General features: G+C 37.4%; 1 protein-coding gene across 1 annotated transcript; it reads left to right on the forward strand.

The window, feature by feature from the left end:
- On the forward strand, window positions 1-26752 carry YTHDC2 (YTH N6-methyladenosine RNA binding protein C2). The gene is made up of 29 exons (XM_079331051.1): window positions 1-206; window positions 949-1039; window positions 1422-1618; window positions 3166-3365; window positions 3966-4132; window positions 6336-6438; window positions 7629-7785; window positions 9295-9402; window positions 10405-10553; window positions 10943-11078; window positions 11413-11539; window positions 12454-12519; window positions 13256-13434; window positions 13616-13712; window positions 13790-13877; window positions 13975-14055; window positions 14976-15058; window positions 15907-16012; window positions 16149-16268; window positions 16620-16892; window positions 17371-17497; window positions 17961-18166; window positions 18816-19011; window positions 20106-20215; window positions 21624-21913; window positions 22308-22473; window positions 23464-23667; window positions 25382-25564; window positions 26648-26752. The coding sequence occupies exons 1-29, from the start codon at window positions 32-34 to the stop codon at window positions 26735-26737; spliced, it is 4275 nt and encodes a 1424-aa protein (XP_079187177.1). The 5' UTR covers window positions 1-31; the 3' UTR covers window positions 26738-26752.
- The last annotated feature ends 88 nt before the right edge of the window (window positions 26753-26840 follow it).

Consider the following 26840-nt stretch of genomic DNA (forward strand, 5'->3'; position numbering starts at 1 on the left):
GTCGGGGCAGTGTCGGGGCCGTGTCGGGGCCATGTCGCGACACAGGCGGGTCCCGCGGCGGCAGCCCAGCGGGGCCGCGGGGGACTCGGCTGCCTCCGCCGCGGTGCGCGCCCGGGCCGAGGCCCTCAGGGAGGTCGTCGTGGACGAGGAGGTGGAGATAGCGGTGCAGCTCGCCCTGGAGCGGTTCCAGTGCGGGGACGAGGCGGGTGCGCGGCACAGCCCGGCCGGGGGGAGCCTGCGGGTGTTGGGAGGGCGCTGGCAGCGGGTCAGGGTGGGGATCCGGCCCCTCTGCCCGGCCCCATTGAGGCACAGCTGGGCGCTGTGCCCACTCTGGGCTCCTCAGCACGGAGACAGGGAGCCACCGGAGACGGTCCAGCAGGGACCGGTGAGGTGAGGGTGAGGTGAGGTGAGGTGAGGTGAGGTGAGGTGAGGTGAGGTGAGGTGAGGTGAGGTGAGGTGAGGTGAGGTGAGGTGAGGTGAGGTGAGGTGAGGGTCTGGAGCATTTCTTATCAGGAGAGGTGTAGGAGCTAGGCCTGTGAAGCTGGCTCTAGAGAAGACTGAGAGGAGATCTCGTTAATGTATATAAGTATCTCCAAGATGAATCCAGGAGGGCAGTGTGGACAGGACAAGAAGCAGTGGCCATGAATTAAAACACAAGAAGTTCCATCTCAGCACAAGGGAGAACTTCTTTCCATTGAGGGTGGTAGAGCACTGGAACTGCTGCCCAGGGAGAGCATGGAGTTTCCTCCTCTGGAGACATCCCAAACCTACTTGCATATATTCCTCTGTCACCTGCTCCAAGTGCTTCTGCCTTGGCTGGGGGGTTGCACTGGGTGTTCTCCCTTCCAATCCTAACAATTCTGTGATTCTGTAAAGTTGAGATAGTATGTCAAGATTGCTGCCTGTTGTATTGTTACTGTTTTTTTTAATTATTATTTATTGTTCTAGAGATGGAATTTCCTTCTAGTTTCACTAGTACTGAAAGAGCGTATGTTCATCGGCTCTGTCAGTCTCTTGGACTGGTGTCTAAAAGCAAAGGGTAAGCTGGGGTGCAACTTTCAGTTTTTTGGTGCAGACGGAGTTTCATGACTAATGAAACACCACTGATTGGTGTTTCCAACATACCCTTCTGCATAGCAAGGAGTAATATTAGAGAAAAAAGTGTGAAAATAGACATAGAAATAAGTGTCTTTGGTCATTGCTGCATACATGCTTGGAAAAACTTGTAACATGCATTTTGGAACAGCTTGCTTTTATACTTTGTGGATTTAATGGGTCCATTAAAAAAGCTTCTCACAAAGCTTTCAAAGTGATCTCTGGTTTTTTTTTCCAAAGTTTTGCATAGAATCCCATACCTTGACACATAAAAATTAACCCAGAATACGTTACTTATTCCCAAGATGTGTTTTCCTCCCTCACAGGAAAGGAGCCAATCGAATCCTGACTGTATGGAAGAAGGATGTATCAGAACTGACACATGCAGTCATGACTTGTGACTTGGCTCTCCGTACGAAACATGCTGTTCGCAGTCTAATTCAGAGCTTTCCTGTCACAAATAAGGAACGGACAGAGCTCCTGCCAAGGACAGAGCGAGGAAGTGCCTGTGCTCTTGAATCTGGTATGTTCAGTGTGTCTTCTGATTTGGACTTGCCCATCAACACCTGTGGAAAAAACCACCTGCAACCCAGGGACAAAACAAACCCCCTTCCGTTCTGTCCCCTTGTGTTCTAACAGACACCTTTAAACAAACATATGAATTTTCCTTACTTTTAAGGTCTTTTATAGCTCGTGTTGTGAGGAACTTGGGCAGTCATGTAATGCACATTGCCATGTCTTACCTTGTGCTGAATTAATTTAGAATCTTGAGCCAGTTCCAGACAAATCTTTTTGGAAGCACATTTGTGAAATGTGCTGTGAGGTGGGACTGAAGAGTCAGGGAGTTACCATGATGCCATAAGAATAACCTTTTGAGAAAATTATTATGGCTGTTCTGTTTATAGAAGTTCATGTCCTTGATAAATCAAGAAGTTTGGTTTTGGTTTCTTCATCTCTGCAAAATAGATTTGGTCCTTAAGAGACTACTGTCCAGACTTCTTGATTTCTAGAATATGAAAGAGTTCACTGAAAGACAAACTTGAAGAAGATGTTGGGTTTTTTTAAAAAGCAACGCTTTTATCTAGATTATTGCTTTGGCAGCTAGAGGTGGAAGAATTACACAGTTTTCAGAGGTGGATGTAGTGAACATGCCTTGTTTAATTCCATGTTTCTGATACATGGTTTTTGTTCTTTAAGTGCTTCCTTTGCTGTTTTTTTCAATTATTTCTATTGTTTAATGTCATTGTTTAATGAACACAGGGAAGCTATAATAAAAGTACTGAAACACAATGTCTTAGGAATGGAAGGGGTAAGTTAATGAACAGTCTAATATTTGTCTTTATCTCCTTCTCAAGAATGTTCTCTTAGTTCTCCTGATCTCTTGGTCTGTGTCTTGGTACAACAGAGCTTGTAATTTAGTATATGAAAATGTTAATCACATTAAATAGGATAATTGAGTTTACAGCAAGCTTTTAATTCTTCTGTAAAATAATTATCAAGGAATTACAGAGTTGCACTTGCTATGCTGGATTTGATGTAGCTCCTTCAGAAGATGTGCACGTTTTTTGGCTACATATGCAGTGCTTTCTAGCACACATTGCTGTGTGCAGTCCAGCTCTTGATACACCATGCTTGAATGAGCATGATTTCAGGCAACTGAGTGGAATAGCTAAAAGGTTTAACTCTGTAAGTGTGTATTTCTAGGGAAAACTAGAGATGTAAAATGTGTATGCAGATAAAAAGGATGTCAAAATATACCAGACTGTTTTTTCTCTGGTTTAGTTTCTCCTTTTGTTCTTGGTAGGAGTTTTTAACATTGAGCAATGCTCTGGAAGACTTTTTTCAAAATACCTATGAAAGTAATAATTGTTTTGAAAAAGATCAATTTCAAGCAGCTCAAGAGGACGTGTTGCTATAAGTATGACTTCTAAATATGTGACAGGTTTGTCACTCTACCCACAGGGATGCATAAGAAATCAGCAACATTAATTTTGAAATACAGTTTTTGAGCAGTGTTTTAGTGACCTTTCTCTGTATCTGTATAAATAAACTTTTAACTTCTCTTCACAGAAAACAAAGAAGTGAACAAGACAAGTGGTCGGCTTAATGATGGTATTCCCCAGGTCCCAGTGAAAAGAGGGGAATCAGAGTTTGATTCCTTCAGACAGTCACTACCAGTTCTTGAAAAACAGGAAGAAATCGTCCAAATAATAAAGGAAAATAAAATAGTTTTGATTATAGGAGGGACTGGATCAGGAAAAACTACTCAAGTATGTTTCTTCAATGAAATAAAAAGGATACCTGTATTTATACTAAACTAATGCCAGTTGTGTAACTCTTGTGATAAGGGATATTTTTATGCTATTTTAAGGCTTTCCTTTTCCTGTATGATTGAAAATCTGGTGTTCCAATAACTTTTTTTTGCTTTTGAACCACTAAGCCAGCAGATAGATACTAAAAGCATAAATGGTTCCTCAAAATTTTCTGATTGATACATTTTTTTCATTAAAATCATACAAAATTTTGAAGGGAAAGTAGCTCTGATGTTTGTGTAGCTCTTCTGAGGCTATTTCTGTTCTTAGTAGTCAGAGTAAATTTTTTTTTGTGTTAAAATGAGAGGTTATCTATAGGGCTTTTATAAAATAGATTTCTCTGAAGCAGGAGAGAGACACTGCAAGTTTTTCCTTTAAAGAAAACCTAAACACGTTATACTTCGAAATTTATTTTCTACCAATTCAGTTGTGTTTGCAGTGATAGTTCTAATGAAAAGTCTTTTGCAATGTATAATGCTGAGATGCAGTTAAATTGTGTCCCTGTGCCAAGAAAGCTGTGACTTTCTCAAAAAGTAAATTTGAACCACTTCTTTACAGATCCCTCAGTTTATCCTAGATGACTGCTACAAGAATGGATCTCCCTGTCGTGTGCTTTGTACTCAGCCAAGACGTTTAGCAGCTGTTGCTGTGGCTGAAAGAGTGGCAGCAGAAAGAAAAGAGAAGATTGGCCAGACAATTGGTTACCAGATCCGCTTAGAAAGCAGGTACTGATGGTCTTTCTGAGTGTTGGTTGATTGTGTGCTAGTGTCGGGAATCTTGAGTACATTTGAACCAGTATGTGTGGGAGGCAGCCCATAAAGTACAAGTGGGATATATTATTGCAATAAGGAATACTTAAGAGTGAACAGGATGGCTTTCTTCCTGGGTTTTGCAGTTTCATGTAGCAAGTTGTCTTATGGAACTGAATTTCTAGTGCTTTCTATTGATTTCTTCTGTGGAGTGTGTGCATGATTATCTGATTTTCAGATTAAATCTATACTTTCCTCTCTTTTATTTTCTTCCCCTCTCTGCTCTTGTATGGATCCAAAAGTCCTCCAAGCTTGAAAGGTAGGTGGGAAGACCAGCATGCTGTAACAAATGTTATGTACTGTGAGTTGATAGGGGTCTTAAAAGGAAAACAACAAAATTATGAAGTGGCTGATGAGGCTGAGTATATACTCTGCTTCAGCTTTTGTATTTAAAACATGAAGTGATGTAAAAGTAGAGATTTTGGTATCACTTGGTGAATTTGTCTGTAAAGCAGAGCATGAATGGATTGTGTGTGGGTTTTAACATCTTTGCACTGTGTAGTCAGTGACATTTCAGGGAAGTGGCAGAGTAACCAGAAGATGGGAAAAGGTTGTGTTGCTTGAGTCAACAAAGATAAAATACATCTGATGATAAGGAGTGCACTTGAACAGCAAAGCTGCAATAAGAATTCAAATGTGTGTGAAAGCTCACAAGGTTATTAATGGATTAGAAGAGCTAGTGAAGATCATCACAAATAAGCTGGATGATTAATGTCTGGGAGTACTAAGCTGGCAAAAGAATTAAGTCAGATAAAAAATGAAGAATTTCTGGAAGTAATGGAGAAAATCCAACTGTGGACAAAAAAAAGATCTGGAGTAGATATGTTTAGAGGTGTTTCTAGTAATACAGAAGTCTAATTTTTAAAGTTTACTTAACTGTCTTCCAGAGAAGAGCTGTAGAGTACAGTACAAAGGAACTTTTCCACTCCTTTAGGATGGCAGTACTGGAGGAAGTAGTGACTTCTAGTAGAAGTAGAATTGCTGCATTTACTGGCTCAGCTAGCTCTGCCCCAGGTATAGAATAATAACATTTAGGTACATTTTCACCTTCTGAAAAACCAGAGGATCAGCTGATGACTGTGTGATCTAGTCAGCTGTAGTGTATTGTGTTTGTAAGGCAGGGCTTTGGGAGCTGTGGGGAGGCTTCTGTGGATAGATGCCAGAAGCCTCTCCCATGTCTGATAGAGCTTGTGCCAGCCAGGACAAACACGCTGCTGGCTGAGGCTGAGTCCATCTGTGATGGTGGCAGTGCCTCTTGGACAGTGGGAAATGGGGGAGAAAAACCTGCACAACAGATGCCCCTGCAGCCTGTGCAGGTCCATGGTGCTGTGGGGATCTCCCTGTGCAGGACTTCTTGTTGGAGCAGGTGGATACTTGAAGGAGGTTTTGGTCTGGGAAGTCTGTGCTGAAACAGGCCTTTGTTACAACCTGTGGCCCCACAGGGAGGAGGGAGCCCACACAGTACCAGTTTGCTGTCAGGATTGTGACCCTGTGAGAGTCCCATGCTGCAGCAGGCCGTTCCTGAAGCACCCTGTGGAAGGGGACCTGTGCTGCAGCACTTCATGAAGAACTGCAGTCCAGTATGAAGGACACATACTGGAGAAGCTCATGAAGGACTGTTGGCCACGGCAGAGACCCAAACCTTCCCTTGTCCTTTTCTTGACTCTGTGAGTCTTTGGTTGTGTTTGCTCTCCCCTGCTCATGGAGAGGACAGATAGAGTGGCTTGGGTGGGCACCTGGCATCCAACCAGGCTCATCCCACCACATGTAGGCAAATACAAAGGCTATATCCAAACATATGCTGAGGAATTGAAACCTCTATTTTTCCACATGGAATTTTCTAGTAACTTGAATCATGCAGAGTTTCTTATACTTCTGTTTAACTTTCTTATTTTTTAAAATCTGAATATTATTCTTTCAATTAATCCTTTGGGGCGCAAGTACTAAGAATTATTAGGAGATGCCTGGGAAAAGGCATAGTTTAAAAAACAAGTGTGCATGAGTGAGCATGAGTCTTTTGGGGAGAAAACTGTAATCCTCTTCTGGTGAGCAGCTGTTTTAGCTAGCAGCCTTTAAATGGTGCAAAAGTCCTGAGTTGTCCCTGTGATCTGTTCTGTAGGGTTTCTCCAAAGACACTGGTAACATTCTGCACTAATGACATGCTCCTCCGCACGCTGATGGCAGGAGACAGCACCCTCTCCACTGTGACCCATGTTATTGTGGTGAGCATCCTGTGGTCTTTTATGTGGGATGGACCAATATGTATTGCTTTGGAAAATGAGGTCCTTATTTGTTTTATATAAATTTAGGCATTTTAGGTGTTTTTGTTTGGTAGAGTCTGAATCAACTGTCAAGACTTTCTGAGTCCTTACAATAGCATGCATGTTTTGTGGATTTTGGTGCTTTTCTGTGTGTTTGTGTTTTTTGCTGTAAAAATATCTTATTTAATTTTCATAATTAGTTGTGGAATCAGGAGTTCAGGAAGACAGAAGTATAAATTTTTCTGCACTTCCCTTGTCAGCAGAAAAGCCTTAGTGAGGCTCACATTTGTGTGGTTCAATGTGATCATGTCAGAATTTCTGTTACCATGTAATTGTTTTAGTAATACCAGGTTTTTAGTCCATTTGTTTGTCCAGTGTTTTCAAGATAAAGTGCAGTCTGATTGTTATTGCTATATTGCTAATTCAGGTGTGTTCATTTATGATTACGTTAATATTCCTGATGTAGAATTTAATACGTAAGGGGAACTAGAATGTTCATGGTGTGATTTAAGTACTGAAAATTTAAAAAAATCATGGTAAGTTTAGGTGCCTACCTGTTTATCAAAGTTAAAAAAGTATGAGAATGATCTATATGTTTTTGATGTCAACCTGAAAACCTTGTATTTGAGTCCTTGCTTCATTCATTCATAATAGAAAAAAGAAGAATTACAGATGATTAATTCGTTATGTACCTTAATTTATAGGCTTTGTGTATGACTTGTCTAAGCAATCTGTCTTTTTTTCTGATTATGTGGTGTCATACATTTTTTTAAATGCTTATCAGTGGTGAAGAGAGAATTTATTAAAATAAAATTTGTGGGATTTGTGGTTTGTGGCCATTTCTTGAAATTGGACTACAAATAAAAAATTAGACATGTTTCAGATATTCACTTTGGCCTCTGAAGTTAAGGTGTGTAGAGCTTCAGCACTGCATTGCACTCAGCTCTGATAAAAGCTTTCTGAAGTTTTTTTCCCTTGTGGATAGTCTTTTAAAAAATCCTATTACTTAAGCTATTCTTACACATTTTAAGGCCTATGTAATGTGCCACCAAATAATATATTTTATTTAAATAAAAAGTTGGTTTTTGTCAGAAGTTTTGATTTTGAATCTGTGATGTTTCTCTTTTTATTTTTTTTTCTTTTTGTTACAGGATGAAGTACATGAGAGGGATAGGTTCAGCGACTTCCTGCTAATAAAACTGAGAGATATGCTGCAAAACCAGACTAATTTAAAATTAATTATTTCTAGTGCTGCTCTAGATGCAAATCTCTTTATTAGGTATTTTGGAAGCTGCCCAGTAATACATAGTAAGTATTTATCTCAACTCTTAAATCTGAGTATACCTGCCCTGAGACTCACAGATCTTATTAAACTGTAGCAAACTATTCTGAGTAAAAGCACTTGATGAATACACTGAGAGTTACAAGAATCCTTGTTTTTTGTGTATTCATGTTTCTTGTTTGTAAGTACTTTTTGCACCTAAGTTTGCACCTACATTAGGGTGAAGTGTTTCAATCTTTACGAGTTCTGTAAATGCAGGTATGTCCTGCCTCCCTCGACTATTAATTCAAGAAGTTGGAAAAGTTTATTGAAGTGCTGTCTTCATGCTGATACAGGACTTAAGAGCTACATGAGTGTGTTATATATTAATACATTCCAGTAGATTCTAATTCTTCAGGCCTCATGAAGGTTGTTACAGGATAAAACACAGATAACTGTACCTGTTCAGAAATACTGGTATAGGCAGATTTCATGCTTGAATCACATTATCCTTAGATTTAAAGGAAATTAGTAGCCATTCATCTAGGTAAATATTCAAAAAAGGCATCCAGTTCCTCTTAGTTTATGTGTAGACTCAGTTACCTGCAGTTAAATGCAAAGAAGAGTTACCATCATTGCTCTTTTGAGCTTATGCTGGTTACATAACAGGCCAATAGCAATTGAAAATGTGGGTTTTTTTCTTTTCTTTCTTTTTGAGAATTTAAGAATTAAGTTCAGTGGCTTTGTCTGTTAATGTAATGAAAAAAGTTTAATTCTTCTTCAGCAATATGACAAAATCCTGACCACAGAAACCAGCATTTTGTAGTTGTGGATACCTGTAGTACATAGTGTTTGTGATCAGTTTTGGAAGACTTGCTCTGTGACAGCTTCTAAAAGTATGTGAATTGTGGATTGTCCTTTCTGAAGGAAAATCCTGAGTGATCCAAAGTCAGTTTAAGGGACTAGAAATCAAAATGTAGAGATTTTAAATCTTCATGCAAAAAGCATCCTTTAATATCCACAGATAAGTCTCGAAAAGAGTAGTGTTGAAAAAGAAATCAGGATAAATTATTAGAAGGTAAAGACCACTGGGATGTCTCATCTGTCAAGAAGTATTCATTAAAGAAAGCCCAGCTTTCCTGAATTAGTTGAGGTAATTGAGATAAGTCAATGTCCTCACATACTTACCCTGTACTGTCTCATTGTGGAACCTTGCACAAAGCTGTATTAATTGCTTATTAATTAATTATATTTTAAATCCAGGTGGCAGGCTTACATGGTGAGCTCTTGTTTGTAACCCTAAACAAAAATGACTGTTTCCTTTTTCTAATTTTAAAGAAAATGTAGTTAATAACTGTCAATCTTATGAACATCTCTTGCTATAACACTTGATAAAATTGAAGAGGTTGATGAGAAACGAGGTGGCATTTTACTTTGGAAATATTTTGTTTTGTGTAATTTTGAGAAAATAAACTCCAGCAAAGATAATTTTTTAAAAAAATTGTAAGTGAAGCTAGTGAATATATCATGTTTGATGGATTTTTTTATATTTTTAGTTCAAGGAAGAGCTTTTGAAGTTAAAGAGATGTTTCTGGAGGATATTTTACGAAGCACTGGATATACAAACAAAGAGATGGTAAAGTACAAAAAAGAGAAGCAGCAAGGTTGGTGAACTTCTTAATTGTAAGGGTTTGCAACAAGAATCATTGATTGAACAAACAATTAAAAGGATTATTTTCTGTTAAAATTCTGAAGTCAGGAGATAAAATGAGACGTGATTAGCAAGTATCTTTAAGCTCTCAGTATTTACATTATTGCAATAGTTTATGCAATTAAAGAAGAAAAGTTCTTTTTGCTTTCAGTTGATAAATGTCATATTTTTTATTAATTATTGTGGTGTGGAGTTACATATAATTGGGGGATCTGCCCACATGAACACTAAAGAAACATAGGATGCTCTGTACCTTTGAATGAAAATTAAATGCAACTAGGATTTTATGTATCTTGTTCAAAATGTACAAGTTGTTCCCTTTAGTAATATCTTTCTCTGCATTCTTCAGGCATGGATATATTTTTTATAAGTTGATTAAGTAGATACTACTTCAGAAGTTTTCCTGGCAACTGGAAGTAATGATCCCAGTGATTATTTAGGGAAAAAAGATTTTAAAAATGCAAACCCCAAAGCTATAACATATAATCCTAACTGAATATTTATCACAGTGCTCAGCTCTGATCACTGGGGACAGAAAAGTTCACTTATGACACTGGTGTTTTCTACTGTTTCTTTCACTTTTGTACAAGTTGTTACAGGCAGTGATTGTATCATTTGTCTTCAGCATGCCACTTCTAGAGAAAGGTCTGAGCTGAGAGTGTGTAGAAGGTAATTACTTAGGAAGCTCCATTGAATGCAGTAGTTTGGAATATTGGAGGCTTGATTGAACCCACCAAAATGGTGGGTTGTACCTTGTGCTTAAGGCACTTGTTTGCAGTGGTGCACTTTGGGTATCCTTACATGTATCATTTAGATTGGACTGGTGGTACATTCTGGACTAAGTAAAAGAGGTTAAAGAGGTAAGACTTCGACCTGCTATAACTTTTTTTTAGTAGAAAACAATGGATAATAAAGATGACTCTACAACTTTCTTGGGGAATACTTTGCATTCTAGAAGAGAAGCAGAAGAGTACTCTTGCTGAGTGGTGTTCTGCTCAAGAAAACACTCACAAACTGTCATCTTGGAGGCAAAAATCGGTTCCAAGGGCAAATGAAGAGTTCAAGTTGTTGGATGATGGTGGTGACGCAGTATTTAATCAACTTGTAAGTTTTTGTTGGAAGAGACAACATATTTGCATTGCATTCCTAGCCATTTAAAATCTGTTTAGATTCTAAAGATAGTGCTGTAGAGTCTCTCAGGATATTAACATGTTTTATAGATTTATAGATTACTTTATTGGGATGAACTGCTCCAGCTGAAGTATGCTCTTCAGTTATGGTGGTTGTACACAACATTTTCTTAAATCAGATGGCTTGACTGCCAGTGTGTGAGTACTTGTATATGACTCAATTAAAACATTAACTGATTTCTAAGTGCTGGATTTCCAGTTGCTCCTGGGAAAACTAACCATTCCGATTCTTTGTGGGTAATATGTGAAATAAAGACAGCTCTTGGAAGAGATTAATCTTTCAATATTGTTTTTTATCTTCAGACCGAGAAAGATGTGAATTGCCTTGAACCGTGGATAATAAAAGAAATGGATTCCTGTCTTTCTGACATCTGGTTGCATAAAGATATTGATTCCTTTGCTCAGGTGTTCCATCTTATTTTAACTGAAAATGTCAGTGGTAAGTTTCTTGTGTTACTATATAAGAAAAAAAGTGACCTCGAATTTATGGCTACTTTTATCTCCAGTTTCTAATGTTACCTTTGCATTTTGGTGCCTGAATAGGGCTAGCAGAATTAAAGAATTGTTTAGTTAGTTGTTGTTTTGAAGTATTGACAGTATTGACAGAAGTATGTTTCTAAAACTGTGGAATTCACATGAAATTACTTCAGAGATAAAGTGAAACTAATTCTCTGTGGGCTAAAACTTGAAAGCAATATTTGTACTTTACTTAGCTGAAGAAATAACATTTCTATTTGGTCTGATGATTTTTGTATATTTTTTTAACTTCTCAGTTGATTATAGGCACAGTGAAACCAGTGCAACTGCTCTGATGATTTCTGCAGGGAGAGGCTTTTTGAGTCAAGTAGAACAGCTGATTGGCATGGGAGCAAGTATCCACTGCAGATCATCCAATGGCTGGTAAAATCAAACAGAGAAACCAAAAGATAGATTTATTTGTCAATATAGGAGAAAGAGCGAAACTTCTATAATATCTAAATTAATTTGCTAACTTATCAAACCACTGTAAGAACTTAGATTTTGACAGCCTGAACAGTTTCTAACTCCTGTTAATCACATTGTTTTCTGTAAATTTTAAATTGAATTCTAAATTACATGGTCTTGATTATGGGCTATAAACTTTGTTTCAATAGGTTTTATTTAAGACACTGGTTTGCAGAAAAACTGTAATCTTCTGAATTGAATCAAATGTTCAGCAATTCTTATTTTCATGGAGTTACCTGTATCAGAAGATCTTTGTGTTGTATTTCCCCATATGTTGTAGCATGTAAAAATATCTGTGAATCTGTAAAATCTCAAGTTTTGTAATCATGAAGTATGTCTATATTGGTACTAACACCTGAAAAACTTGGGAAGGAATGCAGTTAAAGGTTAAAACAGTGAACTACATTGTGAGCAGATCAGCTTCTTAAAGACATGAAACAGCCCAATGTTTTCACATTTTGATGAAAAGCACCTGGGGTGTGTCGTTTTGGGATGATTTAAAGGGTACTGCAAACAGGCAGGTCTGATCTCTGCACTTGTTGTGGGCTTTTCAAAGGAATGGCACATTGTTTCCTTGTACATGTTTGCTGTGTAAAACTGACATTTTTTTCTGGTAAAGAGCTGCCGTTATCTAAAAATCAGATAGCTGTTAGCACCTATTCGAGCACTTTCAAATGGGAAGTTGCATATCCAGCAATAACAGTATACTGATAACAATACAGAAATGGATACAAAAGTCTGGTGTCAGTTGTTTCCTTGGCTGATGTGCTATTCATATTCATCTGTTGAAGTGAAAAGTCTAATAAAAATAATTGTACAACTCTTTTCAGGATGGCTGTAGACTGGGCTAGGCATTTTGGACAGACTGAGGTTATTGATCTGTTGGAATCCTACAGGTAAGCTGTAACTGCTTTACACGAAGAATTATATAGCATGGTGAAGGGAAATTTGAGGTTTGTATTCTTGTAATCAGAACAGGTTTTAGCTTTTTATGCTGTTAAATGTGGACTAAATAGCAATACCTTTTTTTTGAGAGTAGGAACATTTCAAAAACTACAAAAAAGTGTACTCAGAAGCAGAGCTTGCTGATTCTATACTATGTACCATTTATTTTCACATGTTTACTTTGGAAACAAATCTGTAATGTGTTTTTTATCTGTATATTGTTTATACACAATAGAAATATTAAAGAAACTTTATGGAAGTAACATGTACATTAAGCCATTCAAGAATGATTTTTTTTTTTTAACTTACAGTTGTCATAGTTGAGGTAGTGTTTTGTAAAGATTATATTTAATATAATTTCTCTTAGTGTAGTTTCTGCTAGTGGGAAATTTTTTGAGAATATGTATGTCTCAAAATTCTTTTCTTGAGCAGATAAATGGGAAGTATCTTTATACTTTCATTTGCTTATGGTTGTATCTCAAGTTTAGGAAACTAAAGTCAACACTGAAAAATGAAGTGGCATGCTTTGTTGTGTTAACATTTAAACAGCAATAGTGTAGTGACTCTCTTCTGCTACACTTAAAAGTTAGAATTTGAGACGGATAGTCATGTAGGTCTTGATCTGATGAATGCAAACCCAAAGTGGGCAGCCTTGACTCTGGTCTGTATATTTTTCTATTATTACAGTGCTTCTTTTGGATTTGGAAATCTGGATGAAAGTTCCCTGGTCCAAAAAAGTGGTAATGACCTTAGTACAGAGGACAGAGAACTACTGATAGCTTATCACCACAGTTTTGATGATGAAAAGGTGGATCTGGATCTGATAATGCACTTACTTCACAGCATCTGTCATAGCTGTGATGCAGGTGGGTAAATACCTACACTCCCAGTGAATTGTTGTGGATTAGGCTTCTGATGAATCATGCTTCCTTTTCAGAAATTCCCAAAAGTTAGCACTGTTAAGACCTTCTGAGTGCTAGCCTACATGGCACTGACATATATTTGAATTTTGTGTTTAACTTTGCAAACCCACCCTTCATTTTTCAGGAGCAATTTTAATATTTCTTCCTGGATATGATGAGATAGTGAGCCTGAGGGACCGCATTCTTTTTGATGACAAGAGATTTGCTGATAATGCTAGCAGGTAAAACCTTTAGGTTTCTGTGGCTTTTCGTTGCTTCTTTTAAGGATCCTTAAAATGTGCTTTCTGTCTTGCATTAGGTACCGAGTTTTCTTGCTTCATTCGAGTGTGCAGACTTTGGATCAGAAGAAAGTGCTTGAAACTCCACCTTCTGGCATCCGCAAAATTGCAAGTAGCAGAGGACTTTGTCAGATGCTACAATGATCTATTTTGCCTTTGCTTGTACAGTTACTGTAATTTTGGTTTTGATTCTTTCTCATTGCAGATTCTTTCTACTAATATTGCGGAAACAAGCATAACTGTTAATGATGTTGTGTTTGTCATTGACTCGGGCAAGGTGAAAGAGGTATGACTGCCATAAATTTTCCTAGTGTGATTCTAAAACACATGGTGCATAAATTTTTGGAGAACTTTTTTTTTTTTAACTTTGCAATACGCTGAGAGCTAAGGCTGTCAGGCAATAGACCTCACTGAAAAGTTTAAACATCCATTTGTTTAAAGACAAATACTGTAAATAACAAGCTAAAAACAGGTCTAAAAACCCTATAAAAGCTAATGTAGGTTGATGTATTGATGTATCTTTTTCTTTTTTAATTTAGTATTTCTGTTGGATTTTTAAAACAAGTCTTCAGTTTAGACCACTACCTTCCTGAGACTACTCGGAGTTCTTTTGTCCTACTATTTTATCCAGTCCAAAAATAATCCATTAAATGTTTAAGCACTTTTTTGGTGTCTTGAGTGCCCATTCCCAAATTATTTGTTCAAGAAAACTGAGATACCATAATTATTTTAAGGCAATTTAAGCTTTGAAAATAAAAATACATTTCATAGGTAATATGCTCACTAAATTTCTGAAGTTCTCATAACAAACTTTTTATTGGTAATTTTGTGTCAGTCTAAGAAAATAAGCAGGTAATTTTCAAGTGAGATCAAAAGGAAAACTTTATTCAGTATAATAATGTATTTTTGCTTGCTTTGTAATATCTCAGAGCACAGATCTGATATATCATTTACTGACTTGCGGTTACCTTTTGACTAGAAAAAGTTTAATTTCAGAAACTGTGTAGGACAAAGACACTGTAACGGCGATACCATCATAAATTTGCTTGAAACTGAGAAGATACCTTTGTGCCAGGAGCTGCTGTGTATATAACTGTTTCATACCTTTTAGAAAACTTCTGTTGTTAATCCAGATGACTAACTGTAACTTTTATTTCATGTACCCTCTTCAGTCTTTGGTTTATGTTCCTTTTTTTGTTTTTATAGAAGTCTTTTGATGCACTGAGTCGTGTTACAATGCTAAAAATGGGGTGGATTTCAAAAGCCAGTGCTATCCAGAGAAAAGGAAGGTAATAAATGCTTCATACTGGTTTTCATTTTGCAGATATCCACCATCCTGTATATTGAGAACAAAGCACAGAACATAATAACTGTTACTAGCCTAGTCCAGTTGGACAATGGCCAGCACTCATTCTCTGCAGACAAGTAGGGGTCACTATGTATTTCCTTGCAATCATTTCCCAGGTTGTAGAAAAGTGATGTTCAGGCATTTCCCAAAGCTCTAGTTTATTTTTCCCCCATAAATTTGTTCTCCTTCCTCTTTCTCCCATGTAGCACCAGCAGTCTGGTGCAAAGAACTGCATATTTCACTTTATCCAAACTATCCATGACTTGACAGGCCATGATCATATTCATTCCAGCACTGTAGGTGAGGGCTTCAGAAGTTTATGTAGCATCAAATGGCTGTTTAATCAGTCAAATTGGCATTAAGCTACAGGTATTTGTGCATGAATGTGAAAGTTTGCTATTTCTGTGCATTCACTCACAAGTTGTTTAATCTTTATTCTACCTCTTACTCCAAAGGTCACTTCTGTTTGGGGGATGTGAGGGAGGAAATGAAGTTTGCAACTTAGATTCCTTACAACAAAGGATGATAGAGATTTGGACTGGTCTTAGGTCTTAGGTTAGGAAAAAACCCACAGTACTTTACTTGTCAGATAAGCCTTGTTTTTCCTTCTCCAGATTTCTCAGTCTTGGGTGAAAATTACAGTAAAAAATTTCCACACTCTCAAAAATAATCCTTGATTGGAAAACTCTCACTTTTTCATTGCAAGTTTCTGTATCTGTTTGTTGGCTTTTGGTTTTGTTTTTAGAAAGAAATCCTAGTTTTCACAACTTTCTGTATTTTATTTTCAAGGGCTGGGCGCTGTCGGCCTGGAGTCTGTTTCCGTCTTTTCAGCAGACTCCGATTTCAGAATATGTTGGAATTTCAATGTCCAGAACTTGTAAGAATGCCACTTCAGGTGAATGTTCAGTTAGAAATTATAACTTTAGGAAATGTAATGTCATCAAACCATACTATTAAGTGCAACAAATCATGTGTTTGGGGGTTATTTGCAACTCTTGGTAATCCTTTCTGTTCTGCCTTTTAACTTGCAGGAAATTTGTTTGTACACAAAACTTCTGGCTCCAACTAATTGTCCAATTGTAGACTTCCTTATGAGAGCTCCTGATCCTCCACCTGCTGTAACTGTGAGAAATGCTGTGCATATGCTTAAGGTCTGAAAAGGAATAGGTTTATATGGAAATTGTGTTTAGTTCCAAATTTGGGGTGCAGCAGTCTGTCTTATTGGCTTTAGTTTGTGCTGAAGCTGTTTTTAATTACTTAAGGATGTTTTGAATTTTTATTTATTGTCTGTTTTCATTTTGTGTGCGGGGATGTGTTCTTCCACGTCAAGGGAAGAGAGTGCTTCAAAGTCTTGTCTCTGTTAATTTGACTTGCTTTATAAGTGTTTGGGAACAAGTCTAGTTAATGTCCAGTATTCACATTCTTTTGGCTTTCACTGAAAATTGACTTTGTCCACTGTCCCTGTCCCCCTCTCCTTTGTTTGTTTGTTTATTCATAAACAGACCATAGATGCCATGGACCCATGGGAAGATCTCACTGAGCTTGGTTATCACCTCACTGAATTATCTGTAGAGCCACACCTTGGTAAAATGGTGTTGTATGCTGTAGTTCTGAAGTGCCTGGATCCTGTTCTGACCATTGCCTGTGCTCTTGCCTGCCAAGACCCTTTTGTGCTGCCCACGCTGGCCTCCCAAAAGCGTGCAGCCATGCTGTGCAGGAAGCGTTTTGCTGCAGGGACCTTCAGTGACCACATGGCCCTGCTCAGGGCTTTCCAGGTAGTATTTCCTTTCAGAGAGTACTAATCACAGTTGATCACCCAGTCAAGGCAAATAATGTACCAGCCTTGAATGTGGAGTGATGGACTGTGATTAAGTCCTTGGAGAAGACTTTATTTTTGCCTAGTGTTTTTCCTGTGTGTTGGACACATAAATTTGTGAGGGAACACTTTTTGAGATATATTTTGTTGATATTTTCAAACTTTACAACAATGTGCCTCTTTACATACTACTACACAGAGATCTTCAAATCATGATCTTAATGTAATGATCTTTATTAAATTAATCATCCTGACTTGACATTGTAAATGGGTAAAGAGAATCTAATTCTTGAACAGAAAGAAGAATCTAGTTTGATACATTTACTTTTAGAGTAGATTTTGCATTCATTTTATTTGCATTAATGTAATTTTCTTTAAAAATGCAGTTTTTAGTTTTAGCTTGTAAAATTAATAGGCAAATGTAAAAATGTTTTCAGGCATGGCAGAAGGCACGCAGCGATGGCTGGGAGAGAGCCTTCTGTGAAAAGAACTTCCTATCCCAAGCCACAATGGAAATCATCGTAGGAATGAGAACACAGTTGCTTGGCCAGCTTAGAGCCTCAGGTAAAGGAGTTGCAAAAAATTTTGACCTTGTTTTAAAGTCAGGCATATAGGAATTGTAGCAAAAATGATGTTCACTGTTGTAATTTTACTTACTTAATTTGAAACACACCTTCATGTACACATTCATGCAGGGTGTGGTGTAGATGTGGAAGTGATCCAGCTGAAAGCACCCTCATCTTTACATGCCACTGCATTTCACTGCTGAGATTAATTTCTTTGGATCTTTATGTTTTAATAAATTATTCCCATAGGAAATGTCTTCATATTGTAGAAAATAGTTGTGTTCTGTGTTAGTATGAAACCCCTTATCAGGAAGGATTTCAGTGTGATGGTTTTTTCTTGGTGCTGTTAAGGTTGGCAGTGGTGAAAAATGTAACAAATAAATTGTTTATTTCTCCTCAAACTCCTTTTGAGAACCAGACACAAGCTAACATGGCAGTGTTTTGTCCTGTTCTTTTGTCAGGTTTTGTGAGAGCCAGAGGAGGAGCTGATATTAGAAATGTCAATACTAACTCTGAGAACTGGGCTGTAATTAAAGCTGCCTTAGTGGCTGGGATGTATCCCAATCTTGTGCATGTAGACAGAGAAAGCCTGGTTTTGACTGAACCAAAGGAGAAGAAAGTGCGATTTCATCCTACTTCTGTTCTTGGTCAATCTCAGTATAAAAAGGTAAAATCATTTGAATTTATAGTTCACAAAAAAAAGAGCACATTTTTTACAAATGTCTTTTCCTAGTTATCAGTACTTATAAAAGCAGCATGAGCATTTAGTACTTCAGCTTTAGAAAATACTGTTCTAACCAGCTGATAGAATTGGAGTTAATTTTTCCATTAATTTTTGAATTAGTCCTTTCTCTAGATTGAACAAGGCAAAATGACAAAAAACCCGCACCTAGTTATGAAATTGTTTTAAAGATACGATACCTGTTTTTAAAAGCAAGGAGTTCTGCTCTGAAACCTTTCTTAACATTTCTTTTTAAAGCAAAATATTTTATCATGGTAGGATAAGTTGTGAAGCTGGTAGAATTCTCCCACACTTTTTTATTTGTATGTATATTTTTATATGTATTTCTCAAAATACAGAATCGCAGAATGATTTGAGTTGGAAGGGGCCTTAAATCTTATGCCATTCCAACCCCCTGCCATGGGCATGGACACCTTCCATTAGTCCAGATTTCTTAGAGCTTCATCCAGCCTGGATTTGAATACTTCCAGGCTGAGGCATTCACAACCTGGTGGATAAAATGAGAAATGTGTTAAGATTTACATTAATTACAGGTAGTGGGTGTAATAGCCTAATCTTACTTGCTCTTGCACAGATTTCCCCAGGAAATGGACAAGCTGCAGCCATCCAGGCCCTCCCTACAGACTGGCTTATATATGATGAAATGACGAGAGCTCACAAGGCAGCAAACATCAGGTGCTGCTCTGTTGTGACTCCTGTCACCGTGGCGCTCTTCTGTGGACCAGCCAGACTGCCCAGCAATGCCTTGCAGGCATCTTCATCCTTTCGAGGTACGCTGGATTTGAAATGTTTCCATGGTATACTAGTGTGACATGGAAGGTTTATTTTTCAGTAATATTTAATACTTCCATTGGCTGATTCTGAAAACAGCAGTGTTAGAATTCCTGTAGCTATTCAGGAATAATGTGTAGGTTCTGTAATAAATCTCTTAGTTTTACGGTTCCTTACACATTCATGTCCATAAATTACACAGTTCTGAGGTCTCAGAAGTTACAGTATACTTTGTAAGGAAAGAATGCAGCCACAATGCTAATGATAATACTGGTATTGAGAATTGTAGTATGTATGTTCTTTTTCTACAGACTACTTTATTTGATACTTTGAACCACATTATTCAAACTGAGTAATTTAGAAACATGGTGAACAAGTCATGTTGCTTCTACCTGACACACACATTTTCAAGATACGTTCCGCTGATAATTTTTATTAGTAAAAATCAGTATACTGATTGTACTGTTAACTGAAAGTAATAGAGAACATAATTTTTTTTTTTGTTATTTAAATTGTATTGGAATTCCTATTAGAATGGAAGCAAAAATAACTGCGGCTACTTCTCATATTTTAAATCAAACTAAAAGTCCAACTTATTTCTGAAGCTTTCCTTTCTTGTTTTTAAACACTTAACTTCAGAATAGCATTCTTGCTCATTGAAGTGCACCCCAGGAAAATCAGGATTCTTAATTAATAGCCATATGTATATATATATATTTTCTTACTAGGTATTTAAATCAGTTGTTTTACTAGGAAATAGAGCCACATGTTGTTTTGCAAACAGCTTTAGGCAAAAGTTTGATAGTGGCTTGTGAATACTGATGAAGTTACATGAGTTGAGTCAGATTACATAAGTACAGGTTTTTACATAATAGGGCCTTCAGCAGGTCTGGGTACTTGATTGCTGCTATTTGTGGCAAAGACTTCAGTGTATTTGCAGTTTAAAAGAAGAGGTAGTCTTACAAGTGTTTACATTTTAAAGTCAATTTTAAAAAGAAAAATATTTCTTGCTGTTAATACAGTAGTGTTCGTTTTTTTGTATGTAAGTAGAAATAATATAGAAATGTTAATGCACCTTTTGTCATTAATTCAGGAGGAGTGGCATCTAATGATAGCAGTGACAGTGAGATGGAGGACAAATCAATTGCTAATCTGGCACTACTGAAGTTAGATGAATGGCTCCATCTCAAACTGGACCCTGAAGTAAGTAAGAAATCATTAGTGGGTTTGCTTTATGTAGAAGAATTGCAAAAAGATGTGAAAAGGTTTTTGTAGCATTTGAGTAGCCAAGAATTTTCTCTAAGAATGTCATGCTCCATTTGAATCTCTCAAACTACATACTCTGTGATTTAACCTTTACTTCATGAGCTCATCAAGAATTAAGGGGCTTCAATTCCCTTTGGCCCAGACTTGTCTGTCACATGAATTCATGTATTCAGTATCCAAGGTTTCATAACCTATCACCCATATTTTTCAATTCTTTTACCTATGAGCACAAAGAAAAAAAAATATTAGCCACCTAAGTCAACAGTGAGAGTGGTCATCCCTCTTCCTCCATCTTGGTGTGGGTGTCCTGTTTTATCACATGAGGGAGAAGGAAAGCCTCAGCAGTCCAAATGCTGTTGGATCCGCTTCAGAAACTTTGTGGACAGTATGATGTTTATATGTCTGAACTTGGCAGTTTTGTCCATTTCCCCAAGTCAGCAGATTCTGAAGAGACAGAAAATAGTGGCTGCAGGGGACAGTGGCTGCATAATGGTGTTTCTGCTCCTTCTGGCCTCCTGTCCTCCCTGCATGATGCTCCATCAGGCCATAGCGTGATCTGGGACAGCCAAAATCTGAACAGCAGCTGAGAGAACAATCACATTGGTATACTGTGTTTTTCTTTCTCGGAGAGGATAGCCAAAAGTGGATCAAAAGAGGAGCACTTGAAGTTGGAGTTGCTGAAGAAAAGTTGCTGTCAGATTTTGGAAGGATAAATAAAAACCTCTTTGAAATAGAAGTCTACAGGTCATTGAGGAGCTGTGGCTGTGGTAGGAAGTAGTTTATGGGTCATGAAACACTTGACTTTACCAGCTCAACTAATAATACACTCTCTCCTAGACATGTGAAAGAGAGTGATTTTTAAAAATTTATTTTAATGGAAACATTTCTGATAACATGGAAATTAGACTATAGTCTTCTGAATTTAGTCATCACTTTTGAGCAGAAGTCTGTGTAAGAAAAAGTCACTCAGAGCTCTTTTACCTCAGGTATGACTGAAGAGTGCATTGGTATAGACTGATTTGAGAGAAAGGACATAAAGCATGAAAGAATTGAGTTTTCTAAAAAGATAAAAAGGAGAAAAAGTCTGTGGATTTACAATACAATATTAAGTTTAGTACAGAGTTAAATTAAATGTTTCAAAAACTACCTTGCACCCAAGGAAAAGTAAGTAAATTAACATCTTAGTTTAAATATTCATTATTCCCCTCCCCAAGACCTTAGTCTTGTCTTGCATTTTGGACCCTGTTTATATTAGAATGCCAGGTGCAGCCTGATAGAAAAGAGGTGGGGTCCTCTTACCTGTCTAATTTTCATCAGTCTTTAGCAGAATTGGAATTCATTACAGGCTGCTGGTATGCTGTTGCAACTCAGGCAGAAGTGGCACAGTTTGTTCCTGCGTCGTATGCGAGCTCCTTCTAAACCGTGGTCGCAGGTTGATGAAGCAACTGTAAGAGCAATTACAGCTGTTCTGAGTGCTGAAGAACAGTCTGCAGGTCTGCAGCAGCCTTCAGGAATTGGCCAGAGACCAAGACCTGTGACTTGTGAAGAACTTCCTTTGGCATCTACATGGAAGTCAACCAACAGCAGAAAAAACTCAACAGAAACTGAATTGTCTGACTCTTCTAATGCTGAAAAGTAAGATGATGAGGTCTTCTGCTCACTGTAGGTTGTAATTTATGTATGCAATCATCACTTAAATTTCTGCTAGTAGTAAGGAGGTTGAAACAGTGGAAATATGGTTGAAAGATGTCACACTGTTGCATGCTGCACTGTAATCCCACTGAGAAATATTTCATACATGAGTTTGCTGTTTGAGAGAGCAGTCAGGAATATTGTCGATGAATTGTGATCTTTGAGAAGCAGCAGCAGAAGTTTAACAGTAGCCTTAAAAAAGAATGTGTGATCAGTAGGGTTTTTTTAGTAAGGGTTTAATATATTTTGTACTTTCTGTAATTCATGTGGTCATGCAGTTGACTGACAGGTCAGTGTTCAGTAACTGCTTATGAAACCCGAGGTACGTCCTTTTTAGGGTTTCAGTGAAATCTACATCTCCTGCATTCCACCAGCCAAAGAAGTACAAAGAAAAAGACATTTTGCTTGCCAAACGATCCTCAGATGACAGATCAGCTCAGTCCTCAGTGAAGCCTGCACACAGCAGCCCCTGTGCTAGTCCTTGTTCTCCAGTATCTGGAAAGGTACAGTTCTCAAACACCCTTCCCTTCAAAAGTAACAGAATTTCTTGCTGATACCATTCTGCAGCTGTTAGGTATTTTATTGATAAATTAGGAACCTAACTCAACTTTCTCTTTGTAACAGCTGCATAATACGTCTGTCTGGAACTTAAGATCTAGACTAAATATCCTTGTTACCCTAGTTTAATACAGTAAAAATAATATTTGTGAACTGTTGAAGTAAAGCTATCCAAAGTAGAAAAAAAGAGATTTTTTTTTAAAATCTTGTTCTAGTAAACAGTGAAGGTATATTAATTTTTTTCAACTAAATTAGTATATTGTATGCACACTTCTGAAGTTTTGGGATTCTGCCTTTCTCAGTTTCTTTAATAGCAGACATTGATACTGATTCTCTTTAAGTATTGTGCTATCTGTGTTGTCTGCCTTATTATGACTGCTTGGGGCTTTTTATGAGTATTTCAAAAAAGCACACAATTCTAATGAGATTATTTCATAGTTGTCCCTATATACATGAATAGTAACTAAAGAGATCACTGAGAGGAAACTTCATGGACTCATTGGAGAATTTAGTAATTCCTCTCGAGTTTTTCAGCTTTTAAATTCAAAAGGAAGAAAACATTTCCTGAAGGTTGAAATGCCAGTACTGTGCTGTAGGCTGCAGTCTAGGATGTTTAATTTTGGTGTCATCTCAGGGTTTTTCAGACTTAAACCAATTATAATTAATTACTAGAAATTTTTGTCCTATTCTGCTCTACTTGTTTCTGCCCCTCGTGGATGAATTACAATTTTGAAAAGTGCTTTAAAAATGTAAAGTAGATGTGAAATTAATTTTAAAGCCATTTCAGACTGGATCAGCTGATAGATACTATGTTTCTTCTAAAACCTGGAGGAGGAAGGGAGGAGTCAAGGGATTTCTGTCTTCTTGTGTATAAAACTTCATAAATAAAGCCTCTTCTATTTTATTGTATTTATCAATTTAATTTATTTTTCCAGGGTTGCAAATCTCCTTCACCAAGACAAAACTTGCCAGTTCGGTACTTTATAATGAAAAGTAGCAACTTGCAAAACATTGATATTTCTCAACAGAAGGGAATATGGTCCACTACACCAAGTAATGAACAGAAACTGAATGGAGCTTTTTGGGAGAGCACCATGGTTTACTTAATATTTTCTGTTCAAGGGTCTGGATGCTTTCACGTGAGTCTTAATCTAAAACTAAATATTAGCAGTGCTTGATAGTTTAGGAGGGTATAGCAATGACTGTGTGTAGTGTGGATGGCTTTGATTATGACTTTTGATTTTCTGAGAAGCAGAAAAATGTGTAAGTATCTGTGCTGAAGAAAGAATATTTCATTCTCCTCTGAAATATACTTGTCCCTCAAAAGCTGAGATGGAATTGTCTCCAAACATTATGAGTCAGAAAAATGTTTGTACTCTACATTAATCCTCTGAAATAACAGCAGCAAAAAATCCTAACAAAGTAGGGGATTGCCACTGTTTGCATGCCAAACTGTGTATTGTGAGCAAGCAGTTACTGTAAAGTCACAGCTTTCTAAAGCCAAGAAACTCATAAATTTCTTTATTAAAATTTTTATCAAAACTGATTTTATTCACTTCCATAGGAAGCTGGCCATGATTCTTTCAGAGCTATGTCTTGACTTCATATTCAGTGAGATATATGTCAACAGTTTTTTGGTCAAATTTGTGTCAGTTTGAAGTTAAAAACTTGACCTGGTTCTGCAGAGTTACAAGTTAGCTGTGAGCCAACTAAATTCAGTTGTTCCACGTGAAGAAAGTTCAACGTGCTTCTTCATATGTAAGCAATTTGTAAAAGTCAGCTGAATTTAAAATCCAACAAACCAGCCAAAACACAGCTGTCTTGGCAATACCTCTGAAGGGCTACAGTGACATATTGCATACAATGATTTGGATAATTCAAATGTAATATTGGAAAGTAATTTTCAGCAAGTCAGTTAATACTGAAAATGGCTGTTGCACTGATGCTTTCAGACAAGGAAGTGGGGAAAGGAAGGCACACTGAAGTCAGGAGTAGGTCATCTGGCACTGCCCTTCCAGTTTTGACAGTGCACTGCACCCTCACAGGAATGTGAGATTAACTTCTCTATTAATCTTCCCTTGTCCCAACTGTCTCTTTCTATTCCACATGTATTTTTCCCTCTGTTCCTTTTATTAATTATCATTTAAGTCTGGTTTGAGCTATCTAAGACTGCTTGTCTTACAACAGCAGTGTCCCTGTTGCAGTGAACTCCCATCTTTTGGACTGCTAAATCCTAAATGGCATGAATTCACCTGAATAGTTGATATGTATGGGATTGGCTTTACTTTTAGTTTGTTTGGTGTGTGGGTAAATCAGGGTGTCCTTAGGTAATTAGATGCTGTCTTGGGTTTGGGGTTTCATCCATTTCTTTATGAATACTTGTCATGTTGGAATTTTGTCCAGCATTACTAAAGTAGGAAATAAAAGCAACTTTGACTTCTTTCTTTGAAGAACAGCTACACTCTTCTAATTCTGTGTGAATGTTTATTAACATAGAGGGAACATGAGATGCCACAAATGGATTTTTGCAAAAATTACCTACAAGTAACAAGGAATATGAATATCTAATGGACTGTACTGTAGTAGAATGTTCTTGATTTCTTTCTGCTTCAGGTGGTTATGTAACAGCTTTTTAATCTGTTACAAGGCATATTTGAAGTAGAAAAAGAAATGATACTTCCAACTTTCTAGATGTAAACATTTTGGAAGCACCAGTTTCATGGTGGAGAGTGTGTGAATCACTTTGAAACTAGTTTGAAAGTTTCATAGGAAGTTTGATTATTTATCTCATTCCACTATAGATAGATACAGTCTCATTATGTCTGATCTTTTATATCTCAATTTTTGTCCCAGGGTTTTGCTAGAATGGGTTCAGCTATCGGGTGTGAGAAAAGTCAAGACTGGGGATCTCCTGGTTTTGGAGGTGTATTTAAGGTTGACTGGATCCGAAAAGAAATCATTCCTTTTCAGTTTGCACACCATTTGCTCAACCCATGGAACGACAGTAAGAAAGTACAGATAAGTAGAGATGGCCAGGTAATATTACTCTCTTTTAAAGTTTTCTTTACTCAGTAGAATTGTGTAATTCTTATTAGCTAGTTCAGACTGGACAATTATCTCCACTTGTGCATGTATCTGCTAATTTGAATTCGCAGTTCATTTGTGTATTGTGTGTTCAGCTAATGCAGGATTACTGCTGAAGTAATGGAGCTATTTTGGTAAAATCAAAATAGTTTCTTGTTTATGTGTTTAAAAAATTATTTAAAGGTGGATGCTTCCAAAAAGAAGTTATTGGGTTTGCTTTTTAGTTTGTAATTTAGTTCTGGAGGTTGTGCCCTATTTGGTTGTGATGTGTTTTCTTAGATAATCTGTCACACCCAAATACTCTTCATAATTGTAAGAGCTTTTTTTCTGTAAAGCCTGAAGAGAATACTGAAGTTTGAGGTAGAGTAAAGCTTAGGACAGTTTTTGTGTTTGTTAAAGCTCTAAATGCAACTACAGAAAGCCAAAATTTCTGTGTGGCAGTTTCTGCTCTCTCCCCATTCTCTCCCAAAACATCTCCATGATGATTCAAGAGCTAAAATTCTTGTATCACCTTCTCTTCTTCAAAATCTCTCTCCAGTTGGAAGAAACTGGAGGAAAGGAGAAGTGCAAGGAACAGATGGCCACTGTATTTCCTGTGACCTCCCTTCCCACATTCTCCACCACACTTGATGAAATTTGATTTAAAAGATGTGAAAAATAATGACCTTTAGTTAGTAAATGACTGATCTGTGGGAGATACAAAGTATCTGTTCTTGTATATAGTGGTAGTGTGTTCACTGGGAATGATCTTTTTGAGAACTGTCAACTCCCTATGCATGAGAACACCCCAAACAGCCTGTAGGCCAGGGTGGCTTGTGAAAGTTTTTATCTCCTGCCGAGCCCTAGTAAGAAAACCTTGCTCTGCTGGGAGTTCTAATGTTTGTCCCAATAGAAAAATTCTCTAGAGTTCTTCTAGAAAGGTTGAAAGCAATCACCAGCAACCTCATCTAACAACTAATAAATAGTAATAAATAGTTTTTGCATGCTCAATAGTAGCAGTGCAGGTAATTTCCCTGATTTCCTGATAATTTCCAGGAGCTGGAACCACAAGTTGGAGAGCAGTTGCTGCAGCTTTGGGACTGTATTCCTCTGGCAGGAAAAAAACTGACTGAGCATGTCAAGTAATATGACAGAGGTAGTTATTCATGCATTGCTTGCTGGTTTTGTGGTAAAGCTGTGCACATACAATGTATTATCACAGTACTGTCCTTTGTAGCTTGTGGAAGAA

This window comes from Erithacus rubecula, assembly GCF_903797595.1.
Source record: "Erithacus rubecula genome assembly, contig: SUPER_Z_unloc_2, whole genome shotgun sequence".
Classification (NCBI taxonomy): Eukaryota; Metazoa; Chordata; class Aves; order Passeriformes; family Muscicapidae; genus Erithacus; species Erithacus rubecula.